Source organism: Mobula birostris, chromosome 2 (assembly GCF_030028105.1).
Source record: "Mobula birostris isolate sMobBir1 chromosome 2, sMobBir1.hap1, whole genome shotgun sequence".
Classification (NCBI taxonomy): domain Eukaryota; kingdom Metazoa; phylum Chordata; class Chondrichthyes; order Myliobatiformes; family Myliobatidae; genus Mobula; species Mobula birostris.
The window spans coordinates 40,690,307-40,704,492 of NC_092371.1; the positions used below are offsets into that span (position 1 = coordinate 40,690,307).

A 14,186-nucleotide genomic window follows, 5' to 3' on the forward strand; every position below is an offset into this window, starting at 1 on the left:
GTGGCAGTGTGAAATGTGAGGAGGATGTTGTGAGAATGCAGGGTGACTTGGACGGGTTGGGTGAGTGGGCAGATGCAGTTTAATGTGGATAAATGTGATGTTATCCACTTTGGTGGGAAGAACAGGAAGGCAGATTACTATCTGAATGGTGTCAAGTTAGGAAAAGGGGAAGTACAACGAGATCTAGGTGTTCTTGTTCATCAGTCACTGAAAGTAAGCATGCAGGTACAGCAGGCAGTGAAGAAAGCTACTGGCATGCTGGCCTTCATAACAAGGGGAGTTGAGTATAGGAGTATAGGAGCAAAGAGGTCCTTCTGCAGCTGTACAGGGCCCTGGTGAGACCACACCTGGAGTATTGTGTGCAGTTTTGGTCTCCAAATTTGAGGAAGGACATTCTTGCTATTGAGGGAGTGCAGCGTAGGTTCACAAGGTTAATTCCCGGGATGGCAGGACTGTCGTATGTTGAAAGATTGAAGCGACTGGGCTTGTATACACTGGAATTTAGAAGGATGAGAGGGGATCTGATTGAAACATATAAGATTATTAAGGGATTGGACACACTAGAGGCAGGAAACATGTTCCCGATGTTGGGGGAGTCCAGAACCAGAGGACACAGTTTAAGAATAAAGGGTAGGCCATTTAGAACGAAGTTGAGGAAAAACTTTTTCACACAGAGAGTTGTGGATCTGTGGAATGTTCTGCCTCAGAGGGCAATGGAGGCCAATTCTCTGGATGCTTTCAAGAAAGAGTTAGATAGAGCTCTTAAAGATAGTGGAGTCAAGGGATATGGGGAGAAGCCAGGAACGGGGTACTGATTGTGGATGATCAGCCATGATCACAGTGAATGGTGGTGCTGGCTCGAAGGGCCGAATGGCCTACTCCTGCACCTATTGTCTATTGAGCAAAGACACTTTTTGTTTCTCCTTTCATTATTTTGACTTCAACTGTTTGGTGGTACTAGAGTTTGCATTATTTGATTTTATTTGCATGCTTCTTGGGACAATTATTTGGAAGTTAGAACCAGCTATGTTAAGATCATATTTGTGATATAATTGTATCAACAGCTCACTAATCTTTTCTGCAATAGTTTGTTTCAAATGCTGCAATAAATCACTGTGCCTGTTAAAACAATTCTATCTGCTGTGTTTCCACAGGCTGTTTTCTCTTCGGTGTTCTATTTTGCATCAATTCCTCTGTACCAAGGTTTCCTGGTTATAGGGTAAGATTTTGCATGTTCGTTATGTAAAATTCAGTGCAACTGCTATTATAATAAGACTTTCCAGAAGTTAGGAGGAAATAAGTATTTTCTCTAAACATATTTGTTAGTATTAATATTGTATTGGGATGGGGCATTGTGATCTCGGTTAATATACATTTTATATTGGCTGGGAAACTCCTATTTTTTTTTCCAAATAATTTGTACATAGCATGCTAGACTGTAATTATTTTTACATTTATTGTTGGAATAAATCTGTACGTGATCATATCAGCTGTATTGCTTTTATTAAATTTTTATATCAGTAGCAGATATGAATAGGAAGGGCAATTGCATAGGTAAATTATCTTTTTGATAATAAATCTACTTTGAACTTTAGAACTTTAAATGTCACACAAAACAGTAAAGTCATTTTATTGGCATATTAACAGCAAAACAGTCATCAAAGAAATAACAGAATCAATGCAGGACCTTCATAGATATCTTTGGTGTGTTATGGGCATGGCTGAGATACTGTGCATGTACTCTGACTCTCTTTGTAGCAAAAGTTATCATCGGGGATTATTGGGAATCTAGATGGGATGACAATAAGGAGGAGGTGTCAGAAGCCATGATGATGCACAATGTAAATGAATCATGAGGTCCAGATGATATACATCCCAGGATACTAAGGAAATTAATGATAAAATGAGATAGAAAGCAAAGTAAGAACAAGCATTCAAAATTATCTGTGCAGTTAATAAGAGAGCATGGTAAATAGTGATTCAGTCAGGAAGAAGGTGAGCAAGAATGTTTTCCACTGCTTGGCATTAGAGCTGTTGTGTGTGACGTACATCAATTGGGAATGGAGCTCAGTTTCAGAGTGGCAATTGTTATGACAGTTGAAAATTAAGCAACCAGTGGGGAAGCTAGTAATATCGTTCAGCATGGTGTGGAGAGGATTGTGGAATGACACATGCTTGACAGGTAAAAAGTGATTAATGTGAATGTTTGTTGGAAAACATGGGAAGAGCTGGCATGCAATAGATAAGTTACACTTATAAAAGGGTTCTTGTGCAAAAATCTTTTGAAGGTGTTGTACAGGATAACACCATGCTTAATGGAAGATGTAGGATCATGGACTCAATCGAGTCATACAAAATACACAAGTTGTGTATTAACTTTATTTAAAACAGGAGTACAATGCAGCGAGTCCAATTCTGCACAGCAAAGAAAATATTCTGGCTGGGGGACTTGGATATCCATTGTCAAAAAGAAACTGTTTAAGAAGATAGACAATAGGTGCAGAAGTAGACCATTCGGCCCTTCGAGCCTGCACTGCCATACTGATATCATGGTTGATCATCTACTATCATTACCCGATTTCTGCCTTGTCCCCATAACCCTTGATTCCCCTATCCATAAGATACCTATCTAGCTCCTTCTTGAAAGCATCCAGAGAATTGGCCTCCGCTGCCTTCTGAAGCAGCGCGTTCCACACCTCCACAACTCTCTGGGAGAAGAAGTTCCTCCTCAACTCTGTCCTAAATGACCTACCCCTTATTCTTAAACCATGCCCTCTGGTACTGGACTGTCCCAGCATCTGGAACATATTTCCTGCCTCTATCTTGTCCAATCCCTTAATAATCTTATATGTCTCAATCAGATCCCCCCTCAATCTCCTTAATTCCAGTTTGTACAAGCCCAGTCTCTCTAACCTCTCTGCGTAAGACAGTCTGGACATCCCAGGAATTAACCTAGTGAACCTACGCTGCACCTCCTCCACAGCCAGGATGTCCTTCCTTAACCCTGGAGACGAAAACTGCACACAATACTCCAGATGTGGTCTCACCAGGGCCCTGTACAAATGTAAGATGGCTCTCTGCTATCTTAATGACAAATAATTATTGATGATAAATTCTGCCCTTGGTGTCGATACCTACTGAAATGTTAAGCAATACATGAGGAAGCATGTGAAATATCTGACAAGAGTGTAGACTGACTTGTTGGGATGGTTCCAGGTTAAAGAAAATACTGTTAATGTGGATAGGCTGAGAAGCTCCTTGTGACAGAAAGATCCAAGGGCATGTATGATAGAGATGTGTAAAATCATGCTTATTTAGAAAAATAAAATATTTTCAATAGCAAATGGATTAATAAAGGGAACAAATCCACAGTAAATGGCAAAAGACAACGGTGACTTAAAGGGAGCTATTTTGGCAGCATGATAAGTCTTTGGAATATACTGCTCCATAGTTTGGTTGGTTTGTGCTGTACCTGCCATTTAATATGATATGTGAAACATTGCTGGGTTCAATCTGACTCGGGCCCACTCTCTCATTTCTTTTTGTGTTATGTTGATGATTGCATTGGTATGTCTTCCTGTACTCTTACCAAATCCAAAAAAATCATTATCTCTGTTGCCATTTTCTACCCTGATTTCACTTTCACACAGTCCATATCTCAAAGTTCAAATTTCAAAGTAAATTTATTATCAAAGTATGTATATGTCAGATTCATTTTCTTGCAGGCATTCACAGTAGAACAAAGATAGACAATAGAGGCAATGAAAAACTACTCCCAAGGATGGACAAAACAACTAATCTGCAAAAGAAGACAAACTATGCAAGAGCAAAAAAAAAGAGATAATAAATAATACTGTGAACATGAGATGTAGAGTCCTTGAAAGTGAGTCCATAGGTTGTAGAATCAGTTCATTGTTGAGGTGAGTGAAGTTATCCATGCTGATTCAGGAGCCTGGTGGTTGAAGTACTTTCCCCTTCCCTTTCTTAATGTTTCTTCCTCCATCTTGGTCAGCTGTAAACATCTGTTGTAAGTCCACTGACTGCCACAGCTATTTCATGCAGGCCTCCTATCAAACTAATTCCTGTGAACGACTCCATTCCATTTTCTCAGTTTTCTGATAAAAAGGTGGCTTTTGTTTTCCTTAACTATAACATTTCCTCTACCATAGTTCTTAGGAAGTGGGAGACTTGACCCTAAACACCAACTCTCTCTCCCCCCACTGATGTTGCTTGACTGCTGAGTTCATCCAGCATACTCTGTTTTTACTTTGGGTTTCCGGTATCTTTGTTTTTTGATTCCTTCAATTACTGCCATAACTTCACTATCAGTGAATCTCTAGAAATTTTCTACTGAACACCATTAACACAAACACCAGAAAGCAGAAAGTTTAAAAACAAGACTAACCACAGAGAGGCAATAAATACAGGTTTTTCGTTATCAATATTATTTAACGTCACACAATTAATTTTTAAAAATAATTGTTATCTCAGTTGTATCAAAGAAGAAAAGTGTTGATATCTCTCTCTTCCTTAGGTATTCCACAATTTATACCATGTTCCCAGTGTTCTCTCTCGTTCTGGACAAAGATGTCAAATCAGAAGTTGCAATGCTTTATCCAGAGCTCTATAAAGATCTTACTAAGGTGCATTTAATACATTATAATTTTTTCAATTTCATTTTAGAACTTTGTAAAATCTAGTTAAGCTCATCTATACTTGAATCTATTAATCAAAATAGATTATTTTCAAAATACAATATGTGTAATGTTTTTAAAAAAAATTGAAAATTGCATTCATCATTTTTAATGTGGTGTATTTCAAAAAAAAAGAGTCTCATTTAGACAACACCAGTCAACCTCAGGTGATGCCAGAATGCTGAAGGGTATTTTACATGTATTTGGATTCATAACAAAAGAACAATAGGAGTTTTCATTGTGCATTTCATTATTGCCAGACAAACACACAAGTAGGAATGGTGGTTAATGCTGGAGTTGCAGTCCTTTTAATGAGACATTGCCCACCACAGTTAAGATGGTCTGTGATGGGGATTGGCCTACTCCCCATTATTTGCTTCTGGCTTTTGTAAAAAGGTCAAATGCAATAATGACTAGATACTGAGCAAAGTTTCCTATCCCCAGTGGTGTGTGCAAGTCCCATAGGAATTGCTTTACTCTCTCAATGGAACGTTTCTATTTTTAATCAACCACCCTCTGACTTCTCACAATAAGATGCCAAATTTATTAAGAGATGACAAGTTACTAAAACTATAATTTAGATCCATTATTAGAACTTTATCTGTTCCAAGGGCTATTGCAACTCTTTCTCCAATAATGCAGGATGAAAGTAAAATTTTTCAAAAATGTGCATTACTGTATGGTTATGATTTGATGTACCTAGATTCAGTTACTAAATAGGGTGGAAAGAATTTCAATTTCAAGTAAATTTGACATTTGTGAGCATTTTTCCATATCACAGATGCTTCAATTCTTCTGATATTCAGCAAAAGCAATGGCTTTATAGTACTTATTAATAAGAAGGGACTATTTAGAGACTAGGCAGAAGTATGAGAGTTATAACATATTACTCGACATAATTGAAGAGAGAATGTTTATAAAGATAGGGGACAATTTGATGTGAGCTGGATACATTCTTGATGAAATTCTATTTTCTCCAGTCATAAGACCATAAGACATAGGAGCAGATTTGGCCATTCAGCCCGTCGAGTCTACCCCACCATTTCATCATGGCTGATCCTGGATCCCACTCAACCTCATACATCTGCCTTCTTACCATATCCTTTGATGCCCTGACCAATCGGGAAAATATGAACTTCTGTCTTAAATATACCCACGGACTTGGCTTCCACTGCAGTCTGTGGCAGAGTATTCCACAGACTCACTACTCCCTGGCTAAAAAAAAGTCCTCCTTACCTCTGTTCCAAAAGGTCATCCCTCAATTTTGAGGCCATGCCATCTAGTTCTGGATACCCCCACCATAGGAAACATCCTCTCCATATCCATCCTATCTAGTCCTTTCACATTCAGTAGGTTCCAACAATATCCCCTGCATTCTTCTAAATTTCAGTGAGTACAGACCCCAAGCTGTCAAACGCTGCTCATATATTAACCCCCTTCATTCCTGGAATCATCCTCGTGAACTTCCTCCAACTCTCCAATGACAACACACCCTTTCTGAGATATGAGCCCTTAAAAATGTTGACAATACTTTATTAACAAAGAATGCAAGACAGTGGCTATACTTCATTAGGAGTTTGAAGAGGTTTGGCATGTCAAAAAATACACTCAAAAATTTCTATAGTTGTACTGTGGAGAGCATTCTGACAGGCTGCATCACTGTCTGGTATGGGGGGTGGGGGGTGGAGAGCTACTGCACAGGACCGAAAGAAGCTGCAGAGGGTTGTAAATCTAGTCAGCTCCATCTTGGGTAATCGCCTACAAAGTACCCAGGACATCTTCAGGGAGCAGTGTCTCAGAAAAGCAGTGTCCATTATTAAGGACTTCCAGCACCCAGGACATGCCCTTTTCTCACTGTTACCATCAGGTAGGAAGTACAGAAGCTTGAAGGCACACACTCAGTAATTCAAGAACAGCTTCTTCCCTTCTGCCAGCCAATTCCTAAATGGACATTGAACCCTTGGACATTACCTCACTTTTTTTTTACATACATTTCTGTTTTTTGCATTATTTTTAGTCTAGTCAATATATGTATACTGTAATTGATTTACTTATTTATTATTTTTTTCTTCTAGATTTCGTATTGCATTGAACTGCTGCTAAGTTAACAAATTTCACGTCACAGGCCGGTGATAATAAACCTGATTCTCATTCCGAATGCTGACTGACTAGTGTCTTATAAAGCCTCACCATTATCTCCTTGCTCTTATATTCTATTTCCTTTGAAATAAATGGGAACATTGCATTTGCCGCCTTTATCACAGTCAGGTCTGCATATTGGTAGTGAAGGGCAGGAGAAGTCATTCTAGTCCCTTAATTGGCAGAATTTCACATGCATCATAAGACAGTGGAAAATTTGACTCAAACATATCCAATCTCTAATTTCTTTCTGCTCTCTAAATAGACCAGGAAAGGTATCCTCAAAATAGAATAACAAACTCATTCTGTTAGCCAGAATGAAAAGTAGAAATTGTAATCTAAGTGATACAAGTGAGAGGCATAGCTTAGATTAGAACATTTGTTCTGTTAGATCAGTGGTCCCCAACCTCCGGGCCGCGGACCGATACATTGCCGGGAAGGGTACAGCGGTGGCCGGGACGCACCCATCACATCTTTAAGAAAGAAGCAGAAATGAACAAGCTAATTAATTAGGTGCTGCCCGGCACGTAAATGTCAGCCCAGATCAGAGGCGACACAATCGGCAATTTACGTGCCAGGCGGCACCTAATTAATTCTGCTGATCATTCTTTCCCTCTGACCTCTAGAGATTATAGAGTCCCAACATTGCCCAGGTTGAGAGCAACTCATTTTATGGTTTCTACCTAGGAGCTCCTTTGGCTTGAGTCTTGTCTTTCATGCTCCAGTATATCTACACCTGGAACCATCAGGAGAGTTTCCTTTGCAAATATTCTGGTCAGCCGAGGGGTCCAATAGTTGTGGGAATCATGGCAGCATAGTAGTTCGTGCATTCGCTTTAAGCACCAGCAATCGCTGATTGGGCTTCAGTTCCCAACTGAAGTACCCAGCGGAAACCCCCACAGTCACTTTCTCCCTATGACTGTGAGGGCTTCCTTTGGACACTCTGGTTTCCTCCCACATTCCAAATACATACAAGTTATGGTTAACAAGTTTTAGGCATGCTACGTTTCACCCCAGAAGCATGGCAACACTTATGGACTGCCGCCATTACAATCCTCAAACTGTGTTAGATTAGATTAGATTATGAGGACACGCAGTCCTCTTTTATTGTCATTTAGTAATGCATGCATTAAGAAATTATACAATATTCCTCCAGTGTGATATCACAGAAACACAGGACAGACCAAGACTGAAAAACTAACAAAAATCACATAATTATAACATATAGTTACAACAGTGCAACAATACAATAACTTGATGAAGAACAGGCCATGAGCACAGTAAGAAAGTTCAAAGTCTCGCGAAAGTCCCACATCTCACGCAAACGGGAGAAGGAAGAAAACTTTCCATGCCATGCCTGATCACAGTCCGACTCTGAGTCGTCCGAAAACTTTGAGCCTCCGATCAGCCCTCCCACACCAAGTACCGAGCACCATCTCTGCTGAACGCTTCGACCTCAGCCTCGGTCGCCAGCAGCAGGCAAAGCCGGGGATTTTGGGGCCTTCCCTCTGGAGATTCTCGATCGCACAGTAGCAGCGGCAGCGAACCGGGCATTGCAGAAGTTTTCTCCGGATGTTCCTCTGTGCTTCTCACATCTGTCTCCATCAAATCAGAATTGTGCACAGTCCCCTACTTACAAATACGATATCATTTCACCGGAGAGCTGCACACGCAGCGTCGCGTTGCCATCTTCTCCTCCCACCATCTTTGCCGCATTCATTTTACCCTCTACCTTCACAAGCCTTCCGAGCCTGCTGCAGTGAAGTATCCCCACAGTATGATCGCATCGCGGCGTCATCTTCTCCTCCCACCCGCTGATGCCAAAACACCGTATGTTCTGATGTACATGTGCCAAATAAAGCTAATCTCATACGTACTAAAATTTTGTGGTCTTGCCTAAAGCATTACCAGTCACGCTGACCCGTTAGCCACAGCTTTTGATTTGAGATTGGTGGTCAGTATGTGGGGCATCTTTGAGGTTGTCTAGTGATGCAACAAACCTCCACCTGAAGCATGATCAAAGTGAGTGAGGTCAACTAACCTTCTCCATGATTCAGAGCAACACACACAAAAAGCAGGAGGAACTCAGCCGGTCAAGCAGCATCTATGGAGAGGAATAAACACTCTACGTCTCAGGCTGTGAACCTTCATCCAGATTAGTACTCTCAATCTCTGCAATTGTTCCTCTGACCTTCAACATTTGAAAATGCACACAACAGCAAGAGAATCTGAAGTATTTTTGCAGGGATACCAAGGAATGATTCTCGTACAGTCTGTTTCAGGTACTAAATGAACAGCAAAATTAACTTCCACTGTTGAAGATGACTTCTACATCCTTGATTTACATTTTTTTAAGTAATTGAATCCATTTCCATGTCTTTGGATAATAATGTTTGTGAGACACTTTACCAGCTTTGAAAATGAATGCTTCAGCAATTATCTGAGAAGCAGAGCTTTGCATCAATGCTGACAAATTTCAAAAGTCCAAGTCTAATTGAACAAAGATGCAGTGGAAACTTATGCTGCAGCTGTTACAATTCAAGAAGCAGTTCCAGGAACTTAGTGCTACTTTAAAAAGTCCAAATACGCAAAAACTACATAACTTGTTAAATGCGTCAAGTGATTCTTTTCAAAGAACTTTACATTAAAATATTTGTGAGCTTTCCTCTATGAAACTAAGAAGTAGTGTTTCTGTTACTTAATCCCCATAGCAAAAGCTGTATGTTCTGGATATTGAAACACTGTCTTAAAATTGAATTTTAAATGTAAAGTGTGCAAATATCTCTAACACATTCTTTCCTTTTTTTCTCTCAGGGTCGACCACTCTCCTTCAAAACGTTTTTGGTTTGGGTTTTGATTAGTATATACCAAGGTACGAACATGGGATTTTACCATAAATGTGTGTGAAATAAAATATTGAAAAATCCTTGTATTTAAATGCAAACAGTTGAAGTCAGTGTAATGCCCCTCAAATGTGGCTCCAGCTCTTCAGTAAGATTTGTCTCAATGCTACTACTTATATTTTCCATGTCTGTCAGTGCCTTAATTTAATGTCTATCACAACCTTGGTATGTTTCAAATCACTTTATAGGTAGTTACGTACATTGGAAATTTAGACATTGGAAAGTTACAGCTTATTTGCATAGATACCAAATTAGTGGGTCTTGTTGATGGTGAAGCGACTTACAATGAATTACAAAGAGATTTTAATCACTTAGGGAGACGGGCAGCGTAATGGCAAATGGATTTCAACTTGGATAAATTTGGGGTGAGGCATATTGAGCATTCAGCCAGAGCAGGACCAAAACAGTGAATGGCAGGGTATTGACAGAGGGACCTGGGGGTATAAGTGCACAGTTCACTGAAAGTGCCCATGCAAGTAAATAGTGTGGTGAAGAAGGCATTTAGCATGCTGGGCTTTATCAATTTCAGGAGTAGGGACAATATGTTGCAGTTATAAATAAGTCATTGGTGAAACCTTGTTTCAACTATTGTATAAAGTTGTGGTCAAAGTTCTAGGTTAAACTTATTAGCACAGTACATGTATGTCACTACATACAACCCTGAGAATCTTTTTCCTGAGGGCATATTCAGCAAATCTACAGAATGGTAACTGTAAACAGGATTAATGAACAACAAACTGTGCAAATGCAAATATAAATAATGAGCATGAAATAACAAGATAAAGAGTCCTTAAAGTGAGATCATCAGTTGTGGGAACACCAGAAATAGAATGAGTGTAGTTATTCCCTTTTGTTCAAGAGCCTGTTCTTGAAACTGGTAGTGCAAGTCCTGAGGCACTTGCACCTTCTATCTGATGGCAGCAGCAAGAAAAGCGCTTGGCCTGGGTGGTGAGGATCTTTGATGATGGATGCTGCTTTTCTGTAGCAACATTTCATGGAGATATGCTCAATGGTTGGGAGATTTTTACCCATGAAATACTGGGCTAAATCCACTATCTTTTGCAGGGTTTTCCCCTCAAAGGTATTGGTGTTCCCACACCAGGCCGTAATGCAGCCAGTCAATATACTTTCCATCACACAGCTATAGAAGTTTGTCAATATTTTTGATGACGTGCAGAATCTCCACATGTAATGTCACCCAATAATATGAAAGACATTGTCAAGCTGGGGGACATGCAGAAGAGATTTACATGGATGCTGCCTGAACTACAGGGTCTGAGTTATAGGGAGAGGTTGGCTACACTGAATCTTTATTCCTTGGAGCATAGAAGAATGAGAGTTTTTAAAATCATCAAGAGTATGGATAAGGAGGAAAGTCATAGTCTTTTCCCCATGGTTGGGGAGTACAAATCTGGAGAGCACAGTTACAAGATTAGAGGGGATAGATTTAAGTGAATCCTGAGTAGCAAGTTCTTTACACAGAAGGTAGTGATGAACTGAAATGAGCTGCCAGAGGAGGCCATAGTCCTAACAATTATAACGTTTAACAGGCACTTTATGAGTTTGGAGGGTTGCAGGCAACTGGAACCAGCAGGGAGGATGCTCTGGTTGGCTTGGGCAAGTTGAGCAGAAGTACCTGCTGTGTGTCTCCATGACTTCATTGTCGTGGACCTTTGTGATGTTATTGTTGGTTGGGGCATAGGGATGACCTTCGTTCTCTGAAGAGTTTCAGCTGTTTGTTTGCATTTGCTTGAGAAAACCTGCACTTCAGTCTCAGTCATCATCACTGTCAATGGAGTGCCATTGGAGAGGTGGTCTGGATTAAGACTCTGTCTCTTGTTGTGTACGTAATGAATGTGTACTGATTTCATCTGCCATACGCTGAAAGACATTCACACCTCACTTTGTTTTTCTAGGTGGTATAATAATGTACGGAGCTCTTCTGCTGTTTGATTCGGAGTTTGTACATGCCGTGGCCATTTCCTTCACTTCTCTCATTCTGACGGAGTTGCTGATGGTGGCACTCACTATCCAGACCTGGCACTGGCTCATGATTGTGGCAGAGCTTCTCAGTCTCAGCTGTTACATTGCTTCTCTTGTCTTCTTGCATGAGTTTATTGGTAGGTCAATGTCAAAAAATTTTCATTATTTATTTGCAACCTCCCTCTCAAAAATTACTGTAGTTTCTTTTCCAGAATGTACCAGTCCTTTCATCTTGCTCCAATCAAATTCAAGACTTGACCAGGCAAAGGTACCTGAGGTTTATTGAGCAGATGAGGAAGAGTCCAGATCATTCCCTGTGCTCACCAAAAATCCACGTTCATTTCCTCAACAAAGCACCAGATGGCACTGTGATAAACAACCTAACTCACTGGCCACCTTCTTACTCAGGGAATTATAGACCGGTTAGCCTGACGTCAGTGGTGGGAAAGATGCTGGAGTCAATTATAAAAGATGAAATTACGACAGATTTGGATAGCAGTAACGGGATAGGTCTGAGTCTGCATGGATTTACGAAGGTGAAATCGTGCTTGACCAATCTTCTGGAATTTTTTGAGGATGTAACTATGAAAATAGACAAGGGAGAGCCAGTGGATGTAGTGTACCTGGACTTTCAGAAAGCCTTTGATGAAGTCCCATGTAGGAGATTAGTGGGCAAAATTAGGGCACATGGTATTGGGGGCAGAGTACTAACATGGATTGAAAATTGGCTGGCTGACAGAAAACAAAGAGTAGCGATTAATGGGTCCCTTTCGGAATGGCAGGCAGTGACCAGTGGGGTACCGCAGGGTTCAGTGCTGGAACTGCTGCTATTTACAATATACATTAATGATTTAGATGAAGGGATTAAAAGTAACATTAGCAAATTTGCAGATGACACAAAGCTGGGTGGCAGTGTGAAATGTGAGGAGGATGTTGTGAGAATGCAGGGTGACTTGGACAGGCTGGGTGAGTGGGTGGATGCATGGCAGATGCAGTTTAATGTGGATAAATGTGATGTTATCCACTTTGGTGGTAAGAACGGGAAGGCAGATTATTATCTAAATGGAGTCAAGTTAGGAAAAGGGGAAGTATAACGAGATCTAGGTGTTCTTGTTTATCAGTCACTGAAAGCAAGCATGCAGGTACAGCAGGCAGTGAAGAAAGCTACTGGCATGCTGGCCTTCATAACAAGGGGAGTTGAGTATAAGAGCAAAGAGATCCTTCTGCAGTTGTACAGGGCCCTGGCGAGACCACACCTGGAGTATTGTGTGCAGTTTTGGTCTCCAAATTTGAGGAAGGACATTCTTGCTATTGAGGGAGTTCAGCGTAGGTTCACAAGGTTAATTCCTGGGATGGTGGGACTGTCATATGTTGAAAGATTGGGGCAACTGGGCTTGTATACGCTGGAATTTAGAAGGATGAGAGGGGATCTGATTGAAACATATAAGATTATTAAGGGATTGGACACGCTGGAGGCAGGAAGCATGTTCCCGCTGATGGGTGAGTCCAGAACCAGAGGCCACAGTTTAAAAATAAGGGGTAGGCCATTTAGAACAGAGTTGAGGAAAAACTTCTTCACCCAGAGAGTGGTGGATATGTGGAATGCTCTGCCCCAGAAGGCAGTGGAGGCCAAGTCTCTGGATGCTTTCAAGAAAGAGATGGATAGAGAGCTCTTAAAGATAGCGGTATCAAATGTTATGGGGATAAGGCAGGAACTGGATACTGATAGTGGATGATCAGCCATGATTACCGTGAATGGCAGTGCTGGCTTGAAGGGCCGAATGGCCTACTCCTGCACCTATTGTCTATTGTTAAACCTATAAGATTTAATAATACCCAATAATGTCTACTTGCATTTGGCCACATTAGGATAAATCACATAGCAATGGAAATTGGATGTTATATAACCTGCCAGTCTGTATATTACTTGTGTGTTCAGCACTTGCACAGTTTGCAAAAGTTTCCTGCAGTAATCGAATGTTGTGTTGAAAGACCAATATTATCCATATAATCTTTTATCTTGTAGCAAATTGCAGCAATGCGCTTTTTTTTTGTCCATGCATCAGTTTTTACATTGCACTTTGTGTTGTGGCCATTGGTTCCTGATGGTTTGGCTTACATTCAGTTGTGATAATTTAGGTGTCTGATTGACAAAATAATGAGAAAAGCTCAGCATATTTAATGCATTAACTTGCTGCTGGTGTATCTACTGAACTACGTTTCAATGGGAATGAGCATGTCAAAGGAAGCTGATGATACAAGAATTGGTGGTGTTGTCTAAGGAAGATTGTCTAAGGCAACTGAATGACATTAGATCAGCTGGAAAATTGTGCAGAATAGCAAGTGGAATTTCATCTGAGAAGTGCATTTTGGGATAGCCATTAAGGATAGGACAGACAGTAAAAGTTAGTGCGCTTGGGTGTGTAGAAGAACAGAGACCTTGAGGTACAAGTCAGTTGATTCTTAA

General features: G+C 40.5%; 1 protein-coding gene across 2 annotated transcripts in view; it reads left to right on the forward strand.

Moving 5' to 3' along the window:
• Positions 1-14,186, forward strand: part of LOC140186036 (probable phospholipid-transporting ATPase IIA) — a 163,104-nt gene that overhangs the window by 134,747 nt on the left and 14,171 nt on the right. Inside the window, exons 24-27 of one of the 2 annotated variants that reach the window (XM_072239865.1) lie at positions 1,155-1,219; positions 4,535-4,643; positions 9,648-9,705; positions 11,653-11,856. In XM_072239865.1, the coding sequence (XP_072095966.1) occupies positions 1,155-1,219; positions 4,535-4,643; positions 9,648-9,705; positions 11,653-11,856 (436 nt within the window). The other variant, XM_072239856.1, reaches the window with a different exon arrangement.